We start from the raw sequence: 24,324 nt of genomic DNA, 5'->3' as shown, positions 1-24,324 counted from the left end.
CTCGAGTTTTTCATCAGTTTCTTTCAAGGTAGCTAAGCCAGAGAGATGCCAGGTCTCTCGGAGCAGGGCTGCATCAGTATGCAGGCTTAACTCCCATCTGCACACAGATTCACCATTTCGGATCCTCTGAAATCTAAACATATTAAGCTGTTATAGACATCTCCACTAGGACACCAGCCTTTTCAACCCAACATGATCAAAACTCAACTCACTATCTCCCACTTCCCCAAACCTGATTTTGCTCCTAAAAGCCCTACTCCAATCAAAGTATCATTCACCTAGAGCTCTTGGCAATCATTCCAACTTCTTCCTCTCTGTAATCATTCTTATAATAACTAGTTACTGAGCACTTACTTTGTACCATACAGCATGCTGAGGGTTCCACATGCACTAGCACATTTAATCCTCAACATTCTAGGGGCGCCTGGGTGGCTCAGTGGGTTAAGCATCTGACTCTCGGTCTCAGCTCAGGTCTTGATCTCAGGGTTGTGAGTTCAGGCCCTGCACTGGGCTCCATGCTGGGTGTGGAGCCTGCTTAAATCATCATCGTTGTTGTCGTTCTCCGCCTCCCCATCTTCCTCCCCCCTCCCCCCCTCCTCCTCCTCAACATCCTAGACATTTACAGCAAGCTGAGGATCGTGAAGGTGGAGTGACTTGACACTAGTGGGTGGGGAGCTAGGATTCAAATCCTGGCCATTTGGGGAATGCAAGCTAGTGCATTCACTCTGGAAAACAGAATGGCGGATCCTCAAAAAGTTGAAAATAGAGTTACCCTACAACCCAGCAATTGCACTACTGGGTATTTACCCCAAAGATACAAGTGTAGTGACCCGAAGGGGCACCTGCACCCCAATGTTTACAGCAGCAATGTCCACAATAGCCAAACTACGGAAAGAGTCCAGATGTCCATTGACAGATGAATGGATAAAGAAGATGTGGTGTGTATATATATACAATGGAATATTACACAGCCATCAAAAATTGAAATCGTGCCATTTGCAACAATGTGGATGGAACTAAGGGTATTATACTAAACGAAATAAGTCAATCAGAGAGAAAGACAATTATCATATGATCTCACTGATATGTGGAATTTCAGAAACAAGGCAGAGGATCATAAGGGAAGAGAGAAAAAAATAAAACAAGATGACACCGGAGAGGGAGACAAACCATAAGAGAGTCTTAATCTCAGGAAACAAACATAGTTGCTGGACAGGAGGGGGCTTGCAGGGTGAGGAGGCTGGGTGATGGACATTGAGGAGGGTATGTGTTGTGGTGAGCACCGTATGTCGTGTAAGACTGATGAATCACAGACCTGTACCCCTGGAACAAATACTACATTATATGTTAATAAAAAATAAAATAACCCCCCCACACACACACACACAAAACCCCAAATCCTGGCCATTTGAGCTCAAAACCCAGTCTTCTATTTTAATTTCTAAATTTATATACATTTAAGCTGACCTTTTTTGGTACAGTTTTAGTGAACACGTGTATAGATTTGTTCACCACCACCAACACCATCAGGATACAGAAGAATTCTTTCACATCAAGAAACCCCTTTGTGCTTCCCCTTTGTGGTTAAATCCTGCCCCATCCCTAATCCATGGCAATCACTAATCTAGTTCTGACTCTGCAAGAATGTCATAATAAGGGGAACGATACAGAATATATCACCTTTTGAGACTGGCCTCTTTCACTCAGTATAATGCCACTGAGATTCGCCCACAAATGGTTGCAAGCAGCAAGAGAGTTCACTGCTCTTCATTGCTGAGAGTATTTCAACTCTACAGGTATATTGCAGTTTGTTCATCCATTCACCCACCGAAGGACATTTACTGGTTCCAGAATTGGGGTGTAACAGAGCTATCCATTTGTGTTCTAGGTTCCTGTGTGAACATAAGTTTTCATTTTTCTAGAGTAAATACCTAGGATGGAACTGTCGGGTTATATGGTTTAGGCATGTTTAACTTAAAAAAAAAAAAAAGCACTGAACTGTTTTCCAGAGTGGCTGGACCATTTTGCATTCCTGCAATAATGCACAGGTGTTCTAGGCGTTCTGCGTCCCAGTCAGCACTGGTTAGTGGCCATTTTGGCATTTTAAAATTTTCAGTCCTTCTAATAGGTATGTAGTGGTAGCTTACTATAATTTAAAATTTTAAATTTGCATTTCCCTAATGGCTAATGACGTTGAGCATCTTTTCACAGATCCCTTAAGTGTGACCTTGATACCTATATCTGAAGGCCTCCCATCAGGCCTTTGCAATCAGTCAAGTCCTGACCGAGCTGAGATTAAGATGCTTAACCAACTGAGTCACCCAGACACCCCGTCATTGTTCTAAGCCCAAAACAACTTCACATCTGCCTACTCTCCAGGAAACCGCTGTCTTAGTTCATACCCTCATCATCTTAGATTACTTCAACAACCATGGTACTGATTTCTTGTCTTCAGTAACTACCTCCCTGGCCCATACTCACTGCATTTTTTAAACCTATCCCCGACGCTGTCTTTACGTTATCTTTTCTAAAACAAGCCATGTTTTACTCTCACTTAAAAACTTTTGATGGCTCCTCATCACTTGTATTATAGGACAAAGACCAAAGCAATTATTAGGGTACACAGGGCTCTTAAAACTCTATGGCTCAGTCTCTACAACTCCTACTCATGCGACCAATGGTTTAGCCATAGTACACCCAAGAGGCTACCCCTTTAATCTTCTTTTTGTACCTTGTGACTTCCTATTACTGGGGTGAATTTCCTCCATTCTCTACGAGGCAAACCATTCTCCATCATGCAGTGAAAATTAGCCATTTATCCTCTGTGCTTCTGGAACATTGACTATACCTCAATTTTGTCTATTAGCACATTTTCCTTTGGACACTTATAGGTTCTTCATGTTGAGCTTAAATACTCTGGAAGCAGGCATGCCATTTTATGTTCCTACTCCTTGTCCCCAATACCGGACCTGGTACAGAGTATGTGCTTTCAATCAATATACACTAATTTTTAAATTTTAACAATAATGGAAAATAAACTTAACATCCATAATTAGGCTGGGTACACTTTAACATGAAAATTTTACGGAACAAGAAATGGCAATTAAATTGGTATAGATCGCAATCTCATGTTATTAAACCAAATAGCTTTATATAAAGTTCTGAGAAAAATATATATTGTATCAACCCTAAAATTAGAAATTTTGCATATTTAACGAACACTATCTTCTAGGCAAGGTCTTCAGGAAGTGTTAGAAGAAGAAATCACGCAAGTGAAAAAACTGCATGTTGTGGGGATGGTTCCAGTTTTGTGATTCATTTACTGGTCATTAATTTAATTTAATGGTAACTACGGCCCATTATCAGGAACTTCTAAATTGAGTTCATCTTCTGATTTGCAAGGGCACCGAGCTTCTGTGTCATAAGCCTTCTAGGAGGGGCGCAAAAGAACAACCAAGACAGCACAGAAGTCTCTTTATCTGAGATCTATTGAGTTCCATAAAACACTGTGCTCACTGTATTCACACAGTTAACGAGGGCTTTGCAAACAGTATTGTAGCTCTAAGAACCTATCCTAAAGCTCAATGGTAGCAGCTCAGTGGGCTCAAAAATATTCTTTTTTTGAGTGACTAATAAATGCTCCTGGATTCACGTTGTGGCTTCAAAGAACACTGTATATTATGGGTTTATGGAATCCATGGCTATATTTCCTTTACTTCCTTGTTCATTTAAAAACATGAAATTTAACTAACGTGGCAATATCACAGTTGCCTAAAATGAAAAGTACCAAACCAAGAGTAATTAGGCATTCTCAGGGGGACAGAAGACACCATTAGATTTGGGGCTACATGCCTCCTGAGAGCTGACTCAAGCAAAGGGAGGGAGAAATTAAAACGCTGTAACACAGTTACAGGGTTGACTTTGAGATAAGCATAAACCAAAGATCCAAATATCTTTCCCTTTATAAAATAGGTTTTGTTGTTTTTTGATTTTTGAAGAAAGTCTGCACAAGGAAATTTCCAAATTTACTGATTTGGTGGAGAGATATATGTATATATCGATATACATATATTATATAGTGATTGTAGTTCCCAAAAGTTGAGTATAAACTGATCAAAAGCAGCACGAGATGCTGTTTTCTGAAGAAATCTTTATTATCCGGAGCAGGGAAATTGCCATGTGCAACAGGACTGTAGCAAACACAGAGTATAGACTTGTAACATCTCTGAATCAGAAAGGAAGTGAAAAAGAAAACTCACAAAAACCTCTTTCAGGGAAGAGGCAGTTCTGAGCTGCTTCGTGTCTCCCTTCTCCACATTATATTTTACACACTGCAACAGAAAGATGTTTCTAAACAACTCTAATCAGGTCACTAGTTTGCTTAAAATCAGTTAGTGGCTTCATGCTGCTCTTAGGATAAAGCCCAAATTCCCTCATGTACTTTCCCAGGTGCTGGCAGCACTCCGTCGTCAAACAGTCACTTCGTCTCCTCTGGAGCATGGTGCCCCTCACCTCCTGGACGTCCCACGTGAATTTCACCAGTCCCTGAGTATCTCCTGGGTTCTGCCCTTCCCTCTTTGCAGAGAGGATTTACCATGAAGTTATGAGAACTTTTTAATTTTCAGAACACTTCACTCGTATAGAGCCTAGACCTATGGTGTAGGTACAAGGCCCTATACCGACAGTGTATTTTCACATAACTTTTATGTTATTATATTATACCTATATAACCTGTCCCTGCCCCTGCCCCTTTGCCTGACTAACCCTACTCATCTTTTAGATCTCAACCTAAATGTTACTTCTTCCTGGAAGCCATCCCATTCCAGCCCTGAAACAGGTCCGAAGCACCTGACAAATGTTGTTAAAGAGTTTGTCAGCTGGCATGTGAGTTATTTGTGGGTCTTCCTCCTAGACTCAAATGCTACGACCACGTTGACATTAAATATGGCAGTACCTAACATGGGACCACCATATCGTAAGCTTTGAAAGTATCCGAGAATGGTCTACTCCAGTGTTTCCCAAGCTTCCATGTGCATCCTAATCACCTAATAATCCTGTTAAAATAGAGATTCTGATTCAGAAGATCTGGAGAGGGGACAAGGGAAGCCTGAAATTCAGCGTTTCAACAAACTTCCAGATTTTGCTGCTGATCCTGGGACCACGCTTTCAAGAGCAAGAACACCAGAGGCTACAGCTGGCATGAGACAAAAGACCCTACCTAAACACAACAGCTGATTGAAAGTGAGGGGATGGAGAAACATCTATCATGCAAATGGAAGTTAAAAGAAAGCTGGAGTAGCCATACTTATGTCAGATAAAATAGACTATATTTTTTTAAGACTTTATTTATTGACAGAAAGAGAGGGAGAGTGAGCACAAGGAGGGGGATCTGCAGAGGGAGAAGGAGAAGCAGGCTCCCCACCGAGCAGGGAGCCCGACCCCAGGACCCTGGGATCATGACCTGAATCAAAGGCAGATGGTTAACTGACTGAGCCACACAGGCGCCCCCAAAACAGACTTTAAAACAAAGACTAACTAGAGTCTACACGTGGAATTGCTAAAATATAGTATTATGGTCCACGGCCTTTGGGTCAGCCTGACAGCTAAAAATGGTTTTTATATTTTTAAGTTGTCAGAAAATAATTTTAAATAATATTTTGTGACACATCAAAAATACATGAAACTCAAACTTCAGGGTCCATAAATAAAGTTTTATTGGAACATAACCATATCCATGCATTTTTGTATTTCCCCTGGCTGCCTTTGTGCTACAGTGGCAGAACGAATACTTGTGGTCGATCTTATGGCCCGCGGTATAATTCTGTTCCGGCTGCCACAAGAAAATACCATAGACTGGATGGCTTAAGCCACAGGAATTAATTTCTGACAGTTCTGGAAACTGGGAAGTCCAAGATCAAGTGCTGGCAGTGTTTCGTTTCTGATGAGAGCACTCTTCCTGACTTGGGGATAACCACCTGCTCACTGAGTCCTCGCTCACATGGTAGAGAGAGAGCTCTGCTTCTCCTCCTCTTCTTATAAGGGCACCTGCCTATCATATTAGGGCCCTACCCTTATGACCTCACTTAACAGTTATCACCTACTCCAGGGCCGTATTTCCATATCCAGTCACACCAGGGGTTAGGGCTTCAACATATGAATTCGATGAGGACATAAACATTCAGTCCACAGCACACACAATGCCTAAAATATTTACTATCCATCCCATTACAGAAAAAGTCTGCCTACCCCTGGTCTAGATATTGCTTCTCAAAGTGGGTAGGAATGCAAAGATTTTAGCCCTCCCTCACCCAAACCTACTAAATTAAAATCTGCATCTTAACAAGATCTCTGGGTGTAGACATTATAGTTCAAGAAGCCCTGGTTTCCAGATCTATTGATCATGGTAAATCACATGACAAAAAAAATTTTTTAAATACAGATTTCCAGGCTCCATGCTAGGAGAAGAACAATTTTAAAAACAGTTACAACAGCTAACATTTGTTGAGGACTTACGGTGCAGTTTTCTAGAAACTGTGCTTTTATGTAAATTATTTCATTTAAACTTCCTAATGTTCTAAAATGGCTGTTATTATTATTATCCCTATCTAAAAGATTAGGCAAATAACCAGGATTTAATTTGTTAATACGTTACAGAGCTAATGTCAGTCAACAGACATAAAATTTACTTCACGGATATTTTTCTTTTAACTGTCAGTGCCAAGTGGCTCCTATAACAGAGCATTATAAATGAGGTACCATGGGAATGACTGACACCATTTGAGGTCACAAGAGGATTCCCAGAGGGTTGAGACTTAAAAGCTGGGGAAGATTTTTCCAAATGAAAGAGATTATCTCCGATTTCATCCAGGGAGTATCAAAAATATTTTTAGAATGGCAGACAACCTTTCATTCAAGAGAAAGAATTTAAGGAAAGATTACCAGATGTACCAGCACTGTAACTTTTGTATAGTTCTTACAGTTTCACAAATCTGTAGACATTTGTCTTTAAAGGGAGGTAGTTGCAAATTGGCAAATGAAAATTTTCCCTTTGTTACTGTCTTAAAGTAACTGTATATTTTAGTAACAGGATTTTTAAAGAAATGGATGCTCCATTTCTTTTGAGGTATTGCTTTTAAAATTTTTTAAGTATTAAGGTTCTAAAGTTTGAGCTGAGTATCTATCATATGCGGTATGTTCAAATACTGCAGAAATATTTAAAAGTTTTTTTTTCTCCCAGTAAATTAAGAAAAAATAGTTGAGTATTTCCTAAAATCTGTGTTGACGTTCCAACATATTTTGGCTAGATAACAGCTTAAACACAGCACAAGAAAGGGTAACTTAAAAGATAATTAATAGTGAAATAAGTGAAATACAATACTTTTACAATGTTCCCTTTATTGTAATTTGTACTCCCACATTGTCAGTCAGTTTTCTGGCCTACAGAGTAGGTGGTTTCCAAAATTATTCATGTAAGTTAAATGAATTTATTTTGTAAATTTTTTGAAAGGGAGGAAAGAAAGTACAATCGGACACTGTTCAGAGGAGGTATTTCTACTAAAGGTGGAATTTAACAGTGATAAAGCACAGGACGACCTGAAGAGAGGCAAAAAAATGCGAGGTATGTCCCCCACTATCTTGCCTGTGGTAAATGACAGCAATAATGACAATGGAATTTCTCCACCAATCTCTAAAAATGATCTGTTAACAAATAAATGCAAAGTGATCTCACAGAAACCAATGCTACTTTGTGAAGTCAACACTAATCTGGACAGAGTGCTTAATGATGCTTACGTTGTTGATTATACTTTAGAAAACAGAAGAATCCTGGCATCTATAATGATATTTGAGTTGGTAGTTGACATCAACGTACCAGATTATCTGAAATGAATTTTTAGGCTAAAAGTCAGTATGTTAAGATATACTCGAAACTATACACAATCAGGAAGATCTGTTTAGGGGCACCTGGGTGGCACAGCGGTTAAGCGTCTGCCTTTGGCTCAGGGCGTGATCCCGCCGTTATGGGATCGAGCCCCACGTCAGGCTCCTCCGCTATGAGCCTGCTTCTTCCTCTCCCTCTCCCCCTGCTTGTGTTCCCTCTCACACTGGCTGTCTCTATCTCTGTCAAATACATAAATAAAATCTTTAAAAAAAAAAAAGGAAGATCTGTTTATAAAATATGGTGTCGTTTTTTACTCTATCTTAAGGGGTGCAGTGAGAAAGTTGCAAAACAGCCGCAATACAAGGATTTTCACCTGTAGCCTGTTTCCAGAGATGTTTCTGAGTGTTATCTAAGGCTTCCTTGTGTGAGAGGAATGAGGGAACAGAGTCTCTGAAAGGACTTTGGCTTGCCTTAAAACGTGACTTCCATATTTCGTAAACTGAGTGATTCTCGTTCTCTTCAAAACAAAATCACTATTATAGTGAGGTTCACAATGAACCCTCTCTGATAAAAGTAGCCTCATTTATGCCACAAAATCTGGTCCTGTCTTGACTAAAGGAAAGATTACAACTCCCTCCAGCTACCCGAGTTTGGCTCACCAGTGGTAGCTCTTGATTTTCTTTCCTCAGATATGTAATCACACAACCAAATCCTATTCTGTTATGGTCAAGGATAACACCCAGAAATCTGACTTAATTTTACCGAGCTTCTATACAAACTGGCTAAGAGACTCTAAAACTACTTGTTACCCAGGGACTGTTTCTTTTGCCTCGTATTTCCCCCACAGTAACTGGGAGTTCCAATTTCGGATTTCTCAAAAATCTGTAAGTTTTGAAGGTGTGCAAGGAATCCAGGAACATTACTAATGATCTTAAATATTTTGGATCTTTGTAATTGGTGCTAAATCTCATGTTCACTAATCAAGGTTGCTGTGAAATATAATAGCACGCGTTCTTTGGCAAAATAGAAGCCGCGGATTACCAGTGCCCCAAACGCTAAACAGCAGCACCATTTAAATAATCCCCGCTTTCCCCCTTATTATATAAATACTGAACAATTAAGCAGTTTCTGACAGCTTATGAAAACAGTCCTCTTTCCAGTTAGAAACCCTAACTTCAGAATTTGAAGCCAATTTCTGAAACAGACAAAAAAAAAGGAATGAATTATTTCAATCAGTCTATTATCAGAGAATACAAGTGTGCTATAAATTTTGCTTCAGTTTATTGTGTGATAAACTTAACGAATGTTTTAAAATTCTGCTTAAAACAGGTAAACATGAGAAGTGCCAAGGGAGAAAAAAAAATTGAGTGAAAATAATCACAACAAAGATGCAAATCTTGAAGAAAACCTCAAACCACAATTTAGAACAAATCACATAAACATTAACTCACAAGCCAAATGCTTTTTTCCCAGCCCCCAAACCATTTCTAATTAAAAGCAAACTGTGAATTTACAAATCATTAAGCTAGAACAAACCAGCAACATCAAAATACTTCCCCTGCTCTACCAATATTTACATTACTCTAACAAAGCCACGAGAATCTTTTCAGCCACTTTAAAAAAACAAAACATTCTACATCTTTGAACTAAGCATTGAGGGTTTAGAGTAAAATGTTGTAAAACAACTTTCATTACTAAGTACAATTAAATTTAGTTAATCAGAACTTTGGGAGAAAATCAGGAAAGTAAATCAAGTTAATATCTTTTAGTTTAATTTTCCTTGTTTTGAGCAGAGGTCACAGCTGTTCAATCTTTTTATTTAGTACTACAATGCCTTATTTAGAAAAATAATTTGTAAATTCTTGTTAAATGAATTGAAATACACAAATTCATTTCTCTCTTTCAGAAACAAAGAACTGTATGTGTCCCAATAACATACTTTTTAGTTGAAAACTTAATTACCAGAAGTAACAAAAGGATGTGTATTAGGGCATCAGAGAAGGGATTAGCATGAAAATGAAATTTTGAGACATCAGTTTGCTACTCAAATTGACACTGAATCAGCAAACAGAAGCATTTAAATTTCATTTCCAAGTCCACTTAGTAAATCTAGTTCTAGTTAGAGCATCTTTAATGTCCAAAAGCTCTGTGAAAGAGAGTATTCACCATGCAAGACACAGATAGGGTTCCCTTAACCTACTGCCCTCTGCACACATCACTCTCTGTTAAACAGGCAGCTATCACCAGACGCTCTTGCTAAAAATGGTCACAGATGGTCAGCTGTCCAGTTAACAGAACATACTGCCCTCCCAATAGCCAAAAGTAAGAAGGAAAAGCAGTGAGCGCTCTTAACACTTGCCTGCTTAGCGGTTATACCCGTTCAACTTGCTATACGCTCGGCTAGGTCCCGAAGGCGTCTTCCTAAAAAAGGGCTCTCAAGATTAAAAGGCATCTTGAAGGTGAGCTAGGTTAATAGCTGTACAATGCCTCGATCTACACACCTGCCTCTGCTGGTCAGCCCGTTCCAGCCCTAGCTTGGCACCTCCAGGGGGTGGAACCCGCTGTCCAACAAGAAAGTCCTACAGCTGAGACAGAGTCCCCTGTTACCCCGCACTGCAATTAGCTCAATTACTCAGTCTAATTCCACAGTCAGGAAACATGGAGTTATTTTAATAGAGAGCCATACTGACTATAAGAAAATAATTTCCCAGTTTATGCATTATACAGTGATTTTAAGCTGAATTATCCCAAATAGTATACACAGAGGATTTTACAACATAAAAACACAGGCCGTAATAGATGTGATTTATGTTTAAAAAACACAGAAGGAAATAAAAGTTCATAGTATTAAAAGCTATTGGTTAGAGATTATAAAAAATTTCAACAAAGATCAATGGGTCTTCTTTATATTTATATGCACTCACAGGAAATTTTTAAATTTTAAAGCACTGTTTTGTTTTTGTTTTAAGATTTCACTTATTTACTTGACAGAGAGAGCAAGAAAGCACAAGCAGGGGGAGCAGCAGAGGGAGAGGGAGAAGCAGGCTTCCCGCCGAGCAGGGAGCCTAATACGGGGCTCGATCCCAGGACCCAGGGTTCATGAGCCGAGCCGAAGGCAGATGCTTAACCAACTGAACCACTCAGGCGCTCCTAAAGCACTGTTTTTGTTATTTTTTTTAAAGATTTTATTTATTTATTTGACAGAGAGAGAGAGAGACAGCAAGAGAGGGAACACAAGCAAGGGGAGCAGGAGAGAGAGAAGCAGGCTTCCCACTGAGGAGGGAGCCTGATGCGGGGCTCAACCTCAGGACCCTGGGATCATGACCTGAGCTGAAGGCAGACGCTTAACGACTGAGCCACCCAGGCCCCCCAAAGCATTGTTTTTAATGGACAAAGTTTTAATAAGATGTTTCTCGAAACTTTTCACAAGCAGAGCATTATTCTGTTCTTCCCAATAAATTATTCATTTGTTTAAAATAAGCTACCTATGTGTTCAAGAAGAGTGCTCTATGAATTTATTTCTTGTATCTTCTGCTTATAGTTCCTTAACAGTGAAGAAACTGGAAATACTGTATTTGATGTGTGATTTTTCATCAGCAATTGTCCCAAATCCTGTTTCTTACTTGATAACTTACTACAACTCTTCTAAATAAATGATACGAACACAGAAAGGGAGAGCATACTGAGAAGTCATGGCTAGAGATAAACGCTCCAGATTTTGGTGACAGGCTGGGCTAACATCACCTCTGCATCAATGGTTTTAAGGAAGGTCACCCTGGAACATATGTAACTTCTCCTCTTCATTTATAAAACTGTGTGACAGGGATCAATAGTGAAATTTATTTAAGCAAATGTAGATTAAATTAAAATCCAAGACAATAAGATTAGAAGCAAAATGCCATCTGGAAAACTACAGCAAAGAACCAGAGGATGGGGTCCTATGTCCCAGCCTCTAAAAACAGACTCCCACCACTGCTTGTCACTGCGAAGGGCCTCAGGACCACTGCTGTTTTCACAGGTTGTGCCGTGAGGCCAGAAAGCAAATGGAGCTATCCCCAGGGGGATCGCCGCGCCCCTTTCCCTTCTGCGCTCCAAAGGGTAGTCTGTGGTGGGGAAGGCCAGAGAGCACTGTGAAATTCCAGTCTGCGCAGAGGATGCTGTAACAGTTCAGTAGGAATTTCGTTGGGGATCATATTTAAAGTTGCTGCTTTAACAAATAACTAAGGAATAACTGAATTTGCAGTTTACCCCTTGAGTATATGTCTGTTCATACCCCTGTACTTATTGTAGACATAAGTTTCCTCACTTTCCATTAAACATGGTCACATTATGAAATTCTTCCCTCAGCAAAGACAGGACGAACGGAGAATAAAACAGTGTCTTTCGGAACTGTGATAAACCCAAAGACAAGGCTGAGTGCTTCTTCTCTGGTGTGTCTGTGTTAAAGCTAGAAAAATAAATATGTATAGTGACACGGGTCATCGGTAAGAGCATTATTTTGTACGTAATTTAAATATACTTTACATGTGAAAAAACGCACCTACATAGTACCCTCAGGCCATTTCTAAGTGAATCGTTGTCTATTTTCTGCTCATTTGGTGATATTGCTATTTTACGTACACTATATAATCACAATAATTGGTCAGACCTCATTCTACCAGAACTGAACTGTAGAAAGAAAAGCAGATGCCCAGAGGTGGGGGAAAGATAGAAAGATACCACAGTGATCCGACACCTTGTCAGTGAGCTCACGATGGTGAGTCGAAGACCAGCACGGACTTAAGCAGTAGGGTACACACGTGATATCCTAAAGGTAATTCTCTTGTTGTCAGTAAGTCAGGTCTTCTGCCCTATATCCAAAAACTCTTTTCCCAACCGATCAGAGAGGAAGGAAAAAAGGAAAGTGCAGTGCAGGCTCACTCACCTAAGCCACTGAGAGTGTAGAGAAGGTCACCGGTATCTAAGAAAATGGGTCCATTTTCCTGCTGTCCTTCTTCTTTGTAGTAGAGCTTGTAGCCCTGAATGGTGGCTGTGTCCTCAGCATCTTGCTGCCACTTCACAGAAATGGTGGTACAGTTCAGAGGCTCCAAATGTAACTCTGGAGACTTGGGGGCTAGAAAAATCCGCCACAGAAATGTATGCATAAAAAATCCATAATTCATACAAACACACCCAGTTTTAAACCAATGGCTGCAAAAAAGTGCAATTCCAAGCAATTACATTTTAACTTAACTTTCAAAACTGCACGATGATATTAAACTTTGAGATAGAATTAAAAATATAAAATACTACCTAAAAAAAAAACCCTAAGGTATATAAATAAGAACATGATACCATCTTTATTTGTATATTTTAATTTTTTTTCAAAGAGACAAGGAGTACTTCCAATTTTGACCATCCAATATTCCTCTGTGTAGAACAGGCATTATTATTAATCAATAAACAACAAAAACCCCAGTCATGTTACATTTCATATTATTAAAAGAAGAGGATCTAGGACTTCCTAGTCTATTGTCTTTCTACTCACTGATGATTTAAAAATATATGGCAATAATATTAATGAGGACTTTATTAATATATAACTTTTGGTAATTCAGTGTGATTTGGACTCACCCACCTATGAAGAACTTGCTAAGCAAACTCACAGCATAACCAAGAGTCTTACACACTATTGAGCTCGCTCTATGTCAAAAGGGACTATGCCACAAGAAGTTTAAAATTTTTTCCAGTAAAGTCCATGATCTATGGAATAGTTTCATTCATAAAACACCATTTAAACATAGATTTTATAAAAGTAAACTTTAAAAAAGTAAAATTATTCTTCCTCGATAGTGTTGAGAAATTTACCTTCCACACTTGTAGCTTTGGGTGTCCTATGTGAGGTCCACACGGATGACTCTCCTGGCCCCACTCTGGTGGCAGCAGTGATCCGCACCAGGTAGACACTGTCGGGTTTCAGGCCCTCCAAAAGGTACTCGTGCGTGGTCCCCGGGAGCTCTAGAACTTGGACGGAATTCTCAGTACTCAGGCGGAAGGACAGGCGGTAGAGGACCACCTGGCCCCGCCGGTATTTGGCTGGGATCGGCAGCCAGGAGATGAGGATATCGGTGGGACTTCGACTCGTCAAACTAATTTCAGGAGGTCTCAGGGGAACTAGTCATACAAGAAAACAGGTTGCTTATGAATATTTAGAATCAAAACGGTCAATGAGCACACCAGTGTTTACTGAATTCTCTCAAGACCAACACACAACATAATAAGGGAGAGATACTTCCAGCCCTAGCAGAGGTTTTCGGGCGAGTAGATCACAAACCAGAAAAAAAGAAGGAAAAATAATAAGAAGGATCCAGCACAGAGATCCAAAGGAAGCGAAGTGTCATTAAAAGTAAAAGCCCAAGTCTTCACTGTGACTTCATACAGAGCCCCATGTACTTACAGGGTTGGCTCCTTATGGATTCTATGCCCCAACCTCCTACTGCTTTCCACTTTTTCCCTCCACTCCAGCCGTTAGCAATGTTCGTTTCCTCTGCCAAGCATGCATCCCCGCCCTCCCAGTCACCTGCCTCACCAGCTCCCGCACCTTCACTTCCTTCAGGTTTCATTCAAATGTCACCTACTCAGTGAGCCCTTCTTGGGTGACCCTGTCTCAAGTCTCAAACCCTCCCGACATTTCATACTCCTTTTCCCTGCTTTTTTCCCCTTCTCCTAGATACTTATCAATATCCCACATAGCATATAATTACATAATGGACTGTTTATCTTGTTTATTGTTCCTCCGCCCCCTCTCCCACTAGGAAGTAAACTCCATGAAATCTGGGACGATTTTTTTCTCTATTGTTCACTACTAAATATTGAATAACTCACAGCAGGTACTCAATGAATATTTGTTGCATGAAGGAAATAATAGGTGGAAAAGAAAAAAATCAATTTATTAAGTAAGCATTTCTGAGTTCTTGATGTGTATAAACTCATGAATTCTCACAAAAAACAAAGGAAGTACCACGATCACTTCTACTTTATAGTTGAGGAAACTGAGGTACAAAGAGGTCAAATCACTTGCCCAAGGTCACACAGGTCGTTAGTGAAGAAGCAGATGGAGGCAGACTGAACAAAGCCCACATTCTTATCCCCTCTCCTTTACTATGTCTTATATAACAATAGTTCTTCTATCACAGGGTTATGTAGGGATTAAGTGAGATAATGGAGAGAAGGTTTTTAGAACAGGCAGGGGCAAGCCTTCCACAAGTGTTAGTTGTATCTGCTGCACGCTGCTGTGCCCTATGACACCCACACATCTCCGTCTGAGAAGTATGGGCTTAGGAAATGGGGAGAAACTGGTGTAGAAATGTGAAAAGCAGGGTCAGAAGTCTGTGTTATTCAGGAAATAAAATGAAACTTAAGTAAAAAAGTTAGAGTAAGAAAAGGTTTAAAGGAAAAAAACTTTGAGATCACAACTGGAATTGGCAAGCTTTAACAAGTTGCTTGCTATGGTTAGACTCCTTTTCTTTAAGGATAGGGAGGAATACACCTCATACACCAAAAAACCCCCCACAAACTCCAAAACAGCATTCCCCCCAGCCTGCGTTTCACCTTACGTATGCATGTCAGAGTTCGTTCAATGTGATGAGAACTCGAGAGGTCATACATACTGTGATGCACTCTACAATGGAACAGACTCTTTTTTTTTTTTTTAAGATTTTATTTATTTGAGAGAGAGAGAGAGTGAGCACACAAGCAGGGGGAGGGACAGAGGGAAACAGAGAGGGAGAAGCAGGCTTCCCCCTGAGCAAGGAGCCTGATGCAGGACTTGATCCCAGGACCTTGGGATCATGACCTGAGCCGAAGGCAGACGCTTAACGACTGAGCCACCCAGGTGCCCCTAAAACAGAACAGACTCTTAAATGAAAACTGAATTTGGAATTGAGTATCCAGATCAGTAATTTTTTTTTCATTTAGTCAAACTCTGATTTTATAAACATCTAAGTAAGTGGCATAATAGAGATGTAAGTAAGAGATCTGGGACCATATGAACAAAGAAAATGATATGGAAATCATTTACATAAAAATGTTCTGAAGGGCATCTGGGTGGCTCAGTCATTTAACAGTCTGTCTTCGGCTCAGGTCACGATCTCAGGGTCCTGGGATGGAGCCCGCTGTCTGACTCCCTGCTCAGCAGGGAGTCTGCTTCTCCCTCTCCCTCTGCCCCTCCCTCCGCTCATGCTGTCTCTCTTGCTCTCAAATAAATAAAAAAATGCTTCAAAAAAGATGTTTTGAAAACTAAGGGTGGACCATTTTGTGAGGATGAGAAAACAAAGAATAGTATAATTAAGCATATGTTAAATCATTCCCTTTTCCCAGTGAAGGGTACTAAAATGGGCATTCTAAAGAGCCCCTGGAGAGAGAGAGATGATGAATCAGAGGAGAAGAGTCCGTCTGAGGACTTTCCTAATGGATGGGCTCTCCACCATTATAAGAATACATGGAGGCCTGCCCTCAAAGGACTACAACTCAGCTTCCAACTCAGGGTCCATTATCAAACTGAACAACTCTTACTTTCCTCCTTAAGCAGAATAAACATATTATACCTAAAAGTAGACTAACTGCTGATTTTTTAAGAATATTTATTAACTGACAGTTTGCTAAATTTCAAAAACTCCCAGTTTCAGAGGTCCAAGAACTCTGACCTCTGTTCATTATATATTTACTCATTATATTTACTCATGCTTAGAAAATTTCACATTTTGTTCCACTCAAAGAAAACTTGCAATGTCGGAAAAATATTTTTAAAAAGTCAATGTATTTACAATTTAAACTAGGAAACTTGAAAAACACAATATAAGAATTTTATTATTAAAATTTATGGTACACATTATAAGTTATAAAAACTCTTTATCCTTATCATGTTATTGTCAAAAAGTGAGGGTCAAATTTGAAATGGCAAACTAGCCAACTGGTTACTGCACCTGTTTTATCTTTTTAGCCAAAAAGAGGGTATTTTTCCTAATTTAAAACACATTTATTCATTGAAATGGATTAAACATATTAATGTTCACACTTAAATAATGACGCGGACTGTGTTTTCTTACCATCCTCTAAAGTGTTCTGTGTCACATGGTCAGACATCTGGCTGGCTCCCATCGGCATATATGCCACAATGTAGAAAGTATAATTGCTGGCAGGTTCTAAGTCATCAATAATATAATGAGTTGTATCATTTCCGATGACTACTTGATACTCTTCATTATTTAAACCTAGATTAAAGAATCCATGTTTAGAAACTAGGAATATTCAAAATAAAATGAACAAGACCAATTTCCCTTACTGTGACACACTGACCTTCCCACCTAATCTCTATTATCTTTTGTGACTCTTTCAGAAAAAAGGTGACTTCTGAAAGTATCTATGTCTTGCTATAAATCAGTAGTTTGAATTCTTCCCTAATAAATCAAACTGAAAATAATTAACCTCTTCTAAATTTGTGTTGGTAGCCAGTCAAAACCCACAGCACAGACAATGTACAGCAGTAACACAACAGAGCTTAACGCTACAGAACGCTGTAGTTCGTAACAGTGTATGCTTTACTTGCTTAAACTCATGGCTTCTTTTTCCTTTTAAACATAAATGGAGAGACAGTAGGGAATGCAATGGCTCTATGCTTTATAAAAACAAAACAAACCAAAAGTTGTCCTGCAAAAGATCTCATTTTGGCCCTGGAGAGTCTATTAAATTTGACTGACACAAGTCGTTCTTTTTATTTATACTGAAAGCAAAAGAACTGGGAGGCAGAGAACGTGCTTCAAAACACTTTGTTCCACAATGAACTTTTTTCCCCCCAAAGAGGAAAAAAAAAATGTCTCAGCAATTCTTAATAAAATATGCATGGCAAGGTATAGAAGAGACTTTGTCTTTGTGGGATTTAATTCCAACAGCGCAAATCTGTAACGTGAAAGCAGCACACAGGCAGCTCCCGTGCTTTGCGAACAATGCGCGGTAAACGCACGTCAACTTCATCAAAACGCTCTGAGGACCAAGGCCCTTCTCCCCCGCACTGGATTTATAAACAAAACAGAAGGCAAATTCCACTATTAAGTTTTCCCACATTTCTGAATTAACTTGATAGCATTTTAATTAGACAAGATTACAGCCATTTCACAACAGACTGGCTAATGGCTCGTTAATTAGGAACTGCACAGTACGATTTCTGACCTACCAAACAAGGTCCTTGAGTTCGAATTAAAAAGCCTTGTTCTGTCCTTGAATAGACCACTGAGCCGCATGTGGAGGCTCTAATGAAACAACCACAATAGGGAACAAGAGTGGTCTCCACCAAAACCAGCATTCCTTTTACGCTCCTAAATCACTAAGAAGGGAATTAACATACTCCAACATGCTCAGTTAGACTTTCATTCTTCTTGCTAACACAACCCCTGATTTAAATTCAAAATATTCCTTTTCAAAATACTACTTCAAAGGACAAAAAAACAAACAACAACAAACCACCTGTTTCTATGGACAATTTTATCATACCATCATTTTTTGGGTGCTGGGATTTGTTTTAATGTCTACTGCATAAAATCTAGACCATGCGCACAACTAAAATTTGGAAACTTCTGTGGTTTCTGTGAGAGATCAGTAGAGAAATCTCTAGGATTTCTAAGTAGCTTTTCCTTCCCCTCTATTTTTTTTCCCCAAAAGAAAATACTAGGGCAAAAAAGATTGCAAAAAATGGAATTAATAGTTCTGAATAAAAATTTCAAGACAGATTTCATTTCTACTTTTATGTAAAAAATGACATATCGACAAAGAGAATCCTGTTCAATATTCAGAGTTCTAAATGTTTTCAGGAAACATTCAAAACATATAAAATCAACTGAAGGGGATCTGATGTTTACTTCCCCCCTTGAAAATAACATGCTATAGTGACCATAATTCACCATATTATTTTATGAACCAATTACACCATTGTTCCTATGTAACTGCATACTTAAATTGGTATATTAAGTCTTAGCTAAAGGATTTACATCTTGGCTGGAATGAAATTCATTACTCCACCATTCTGTAATTTTTAGCCGGCAGAGATGGTACTTATTTCTAAACATAAAAATCTTACACTATACTTATATATAGAAAGTATACAATAATAAAAACATTTAGCAAAAACCGATATGCAGGTGACAGATTATTTTATTAAAAGAGATAAATGCCATAAAGCCTCAAAAATATTTTCTGGCTATGTAAGATGTCATTCATACTGAAATTACTGACAGCAAGTAGCAGTTAAAAATAAAATACTCCTCAAACTGCTTACCTTCTGCTTTCATGTAGTGCACAGAATAAGCGATGACTTTGTCTGAATTATAAAGTGGCCTCTCCCAAGCTAAAAGGATCGCTGAACTTGACATGGTTTCTGCATGCACATTGTAGGGAGCACTGGGTCTGTCTTCTGACATTACTACAGTCAGTCTGGCTCTAGATAAAATAGATCCTTGGCTGTTCTCAGCCATGCATTGATAAATAGCATCATCTTCAGGAATAATCTGGTTAATTACCAATTTACTGAGGAAAGAAAAAAATATTTTCATGAAAAATCCTAAGAATGATGTAAAAATAAAGTTAAACTACTGCTAAGTTCACTCTCATTTAAAGTGACAAAAAACTGTGTAGTCAACCGTACTGAAATATCTATGAGTTGCTTAAAATTACTCTTATTTTCTGAGTTTAATTAAGTAATAGTGATATCCAAACCCTGTTTGCTTTAGGTGAGAGACTAATCTCTTTTTGAAAATTTGGCTTTTATAAGAAAGTATATTACTCTGTAATAGCTTCTAATTTATATAATATTGCAATGTTACATAAATTCAGATCCACCAAAAATTTTAACGTTTTGTTAAACATATGGCAATGTTATAAGAAAATTCATATTTATACTAATAAAAATGAGTTCTTAAAATCATTAAGTTGGACTTGTGGAAAAATTCCTTGAGATTTGAATATTTCCTTCTAATTTTCTCTTTTTATGGAAGAAGGAACTGAGACCCCAAAGGGTTAATATGCTTGCTAAGAACTTAGCTATTAGCTTATCAGGACTAGAACCCAGGTCTAGGGGGGACTGTCCAACATTTATTTCATTATAATCTACCACTTCCATGATCCACATATAAAATACAAAACTATCTATGGCATGCTGATGTTATAATCTTAATTTCTTATTTATTTTAGTTTAAAATACCAAGATAATTTAGATATTTGATATTATAACCAGTTCACATAACAATTACTAAAGCTATTATATCTTATCTAAAATAGTAGCAAAGTGACATAGCCCACCTGTTGTACATTTTAATTCTCCCATTTGAATGTATCTTCCTCCCGTTTTTCAACCATGACATTTTGGGTGAGGGGATTCCTTCTGCTTGACATACAAATCGAGCAGTGCCAGCTCGAGGCCTTGTTAAACTTTCTGGCCATTCAACAAATGAAGGAGGAGCTATTTTTAAAGAAAAAAGAAAAGAAAAAAATTTCCTTGTCCCCAACAGGAATGATACAAAGAGTCAAGAAAGAGTATGGCAAATGACTCAAGTCCCATCCTTGAACATAGTTAACATTCTGAGCCTCTAATCTACACTCTACATATAATTATCCAGATGCCTTTTCTCAGCACTGCTCATTTAGATGTCCACTCCCCCAAGGTTTTCCCTATGAGACCCTCTGTGTCAACACACTAAAAATATGTATACTATAATCCTGCTTAACTAAGCCCAATAATATATAGCCACTCATGAGTGCATACAACCAACAGATTAAAATTTTAGATTGGTGAGTGGATATGTGATTTGTGGCTGGGTAACAAAGACTTAAAAGGGATGTTTAAATAAGAAGGAACACAATGGTATGCAGGCAAACGGGATGGTGACTTCAGCATGACAGTTAAATTTTAACCCAGAGACTTAATTTTCTCCTAAAATTCATTGTTGGATTACAGTATTTCATATCAATACTACAAAACTCAAGAAAGGTAGAAGTGATGAATGAGATAAAACAAATGTTAAAATACAAGATTCTCCTGAATGCAGAATGAAATAAAACATACCTAAGACAGTTATGGTTGCCATGGCAACTGTAAAGTTGCGCGTGCCTGGGGTTGTGGCCCGGCAAACATACACTCCAGCGTGTTGCAGCTTGACATCGGATATCATGAGATTACCATTTCCAAGTACCCGAGTATTAAAGACATCAATGGACTTGTGATCTATTTCCAAGAGAAAACTTCAGTCAAAATAATGTAACATAAGATCTAAAATCATGTCAAAAGATCACTATCTAATCGTATCATAAAAAGTTCAAAATTCGCTATACAAAACCTTTTTCTCTACACACTGAAATGCCAAAAAAGTTAAAAAGCCACTTACATGACAAACATGTGTTTTGTATATAAAATAAACATTTTATCAGTCTCATTAGAAGGCACAAAGTTTAAAGACTTTTTTCCCTGAGAAAACTTACCAAGGCGGCTCCAAGAAATGATTGGTTTGGGATTTCCCGTGGCCACGCATTCCAAAACAACGGTCTGATGAAGAGACGTTGTTATGTTCTGTGGGCCTGCTATAATGGTTGGTGTGTAGAAGGAATGAGACTCTTTAGCTTTGAGGAGGAAAAGGCACAATATGAAAATAAATCACAAATAAGATATAGGAAGTGAAACAAGTTAAAATATCCTTAAGTTTCTCACTTAAAAAATAACTTTATTGAGATATAACGCATATAATATATAATTCACCATTTTAAGGAATTCAGTGATTTTTAGTATTTTCAGAGTTGTGCAACTATTACCATAATCAATTTTAGAACCCCAAAAAGAAACACCACACCCATTAGCAATCTCCTCTCCCCACAGCCTGGCAACCACTAATCTTTCTGTCTCCCCAGATTTCCTATTCTAGACATTTCATAACAAAGGAACCATATATTATATGGTCTTTTTGTAACTGCCTTCTTTTCACTTAGAATAATGTTTTCAAGATTCATCTGTGTTGCAACGTGTACCAGTATTTCATTTCTTTTTATTGAGCAATAATAACAGAATTTAATTATATGGATAGAACACATTTTATCTGTCCATTCTTCAGTTGATGGACATTTAGGTTGTTTCCATATCATTCACTTTTAATTGAGGCTCAAACATTCATTTAATCCTTTTGCTAATCTTGTTAAGAATTTATGTGACAGTGGGGAGAAGAAAAGTGTGGGAGTGCTTTTGTCTTTAATCTTTCAAACTAGGAAGCTAACAGATACTACCTGATATTAAAACATAGATTAAAAAAGTAATTTCAGTTTCTCGGTGTTTTCCAAAGAGATTTTTTTTGAACTTCAACGATCTTTTAGGAATCTTGTGAGAAATAAAAAATATGAATGTTTAGTGATAGTCCAGATTTTCCTCCACTATATTCAAGTAAATTTAAATTATTTAAAAATAAAAACTAGTATCTATGTGTAATTCCATTTTAATAAGATATATATTTCTTTCTTCATATTCATCTCTTTAGCTAGTTTCCCTTCTAACAATATTCCTGTATGGCAAAATATAGAAAATTATGTTCCTTTAATGTTAACAATGATAATTTCTAGGTATTAGAATTGGGGATATTTTTAAACTTCTATCTGTACTTTTTTACATTGTTTAATGTAAAAATTTTTATTTTTATATTTTCATAGACATTACTCTTCATAATAAGCATGTATCATTTTTACAAATGAAAATTATAATTTTTCTTCAAACAACAAACAAAAAAATACCAAACTGGAAACAAATATATCTCTACTGACAATGGACAATTTTGGTGGAAATGGGTAATTGTTTCTCTCTTTTTGCATTTTATATTTTATTTTTTATTGTATTTTTTATATTTTTTTTAAAGATTTTTATTTATTTATTTGACAGAGAGAGAGACAGCCAGCGAGAGAGGGAACACAAGCAGGGGGAGTGGGAGAGGAAGAAGCAGGCTCCCAGCGGAGGAGCCTAATGTGGGGCTCGATCCCACAACGCCAGGATCACGCCCTGAGCCGAAGGCAGACGCTTAACAACTGAGCCACGACTGCGCCACCCAGGCACCCCTTCATTTTATATTTTAAAAACAAAAGTGAGAGACACCTAAGTGGCTCAGTCGTTAAGCGTCTGCCTTCGGCTCAGATCATGATCCCAGGGTCCCGGGATCGAGTCCCCATCAGGCTGTTCCCTGCTCAGAGGGAAGCCTGCTTCTCCCTCTACCCCTCGCCCTGCTTGGGCACACTCTCTCTCTCTCTCTCAAATAAATAAATAAAAATCTAAAAAAACTAAAAAAAACAAAAACAAAAGGGAACTATTTACAAAACAAATATTCATTCTTTCTTTAAGATGTTGACATAACATAAAAAAAGCTGGCCTGTGAAAGAAGAGGTGCCTAATATGGATAAAGATGACCATTTCCAACTAGATTACGACAACCTAAATGAAATGAAAGTACTGTTCTATGGCATACTATTACAGCCACAGAAGAAAAATTAACAGCTAGGCCAGGAAAAGCTGAAATCACTTCTGTGTGGTACCTGGAATTACTGTTAGAGAGGCTTCCATACTTTTACGTCTGTGGGCTACAGTAGAGGCAACACAACGGTAATTTCCAGCATCCCTTTGGCCAACATCATAGATCTGCAACACTCCTGTTGGTAGGGCAGTTATCCTGCTGCGAGAAGATGATTAAATTCTTTGTAGAAGACTTCGTATTTTATTTCCACATGTATTCTAGGATTAATATATTCAACCTTTTCAAAGTGCCAGATGATGCGGTATTTTATTTTATTTTTTTTAAAGATTTTATTTATTTATTCGACAGAGATAGAGACAGCCAGCGAGAGAGGGAACACAGCAGGGGGAGTGGGAGAGGAAGAAGCAGGCTCATAGCTGAGGAGCCTGATGTGGGGCTCGATCCCATAACTCCAGGATCACGCCCTGAGCCGAAGGCAAACGCTTAACCACTGTGCCACCCAGGCGCCCCAAGATGATGCAGTATTTTAAAGACCATTTAAAATATTAGCTTGATTCAATTGTTTTTATTTGGGTCTCTACAGCTCTCCAAAACATTGCTCTGCGGTGTGTGCTTTGTGAAATCGACCAGTCTAATTTTATACAAAGTCACATCGGACATTATGGCTTATGTAACTGGTGGTCTAGAACCTAGCATGATTTTTCAAATCCTGATTTCTTGTCTATTAATATAGATGTATTCTCCAAGATGCACCTGAATCTAAGTTTAAAAAAAAAACAAAAAACACTTTCTTGAATAACTTCTTCCACCCTCAGTATCCTGAGATTTTAGCAAATGATTTTTACCTACTTTGGAATACTGTTACTCATTAGGATAGGAATCAAACTTTATGAAGTCGCTAGTAAGTTCTTGATCCTTAAATTT

General features: G+C 38.3%; 1 protein-coding gene across 1 annotated transcript in view; it reads right to left on the bottom strand.

The window, feature by feature from the left end:
* The window catches only part of PRTG (protogenin), a 119,666-nt gene that overhangs the window by 35,153 nt on the left and 60,189 nt on the right, over positions 1 to 24,324 (bottom strand). The window contains exons 4-11 of the mRNA XM_040620419.1: positions 23,462 to 23,595; positions 21,383 to 21,520; positions 20,970 to 21,128; positions 20,207 to 20,366; positions 19,188 to 19,435; positions 16,966 to 17,130; positions 13,727 to 14,032; positions 12,804 to 12,992 (exon numbers count right to left, since the gene is read on the bottom strand). Of these exons, the coding sequence (XP_040476353.1) occupies positions 12,804 to 12,992; positions 13,727 to 14,032; positions 16,966 to 17,130; positions 19,188 to 19,435; positions 20,207 to 20,366; positions 20,970 to 21,128; positions 21,383 to 21,520; positions 23,462 to 23,595 (1,499 nt within the window). The remainder of the gene's footprint in view (positions 1 to 12,803; positions 12,993 to 13,726; positions 14,033 to 16,965; positions 17,131 to 19,187; positions 19,436 to 20,206; positions 20,367 to 20,969; positions 21,129 to 21,382; positions 21,521 to 23,461; positions 23,596 to 24,324) is intronic.

This window comes from Ursus maritimus, unplaced genomic scaffold (assembly GCF_017311325.1).
Source record: "Ursus maritimus isolate PB19 unplaced genomic scaffold, ASM1731132v1 scaffold_35, whole genome shotgun sequence".
Lineage (NCBI taxonomy): Eukaryota > Metazoa > Chordata > Mammalia > Carnivora > Ursidae > Ursus > Ursus maritimus.
This window is presented reverse-complemented; position numbering and strand designations above follow the sequence as displayed.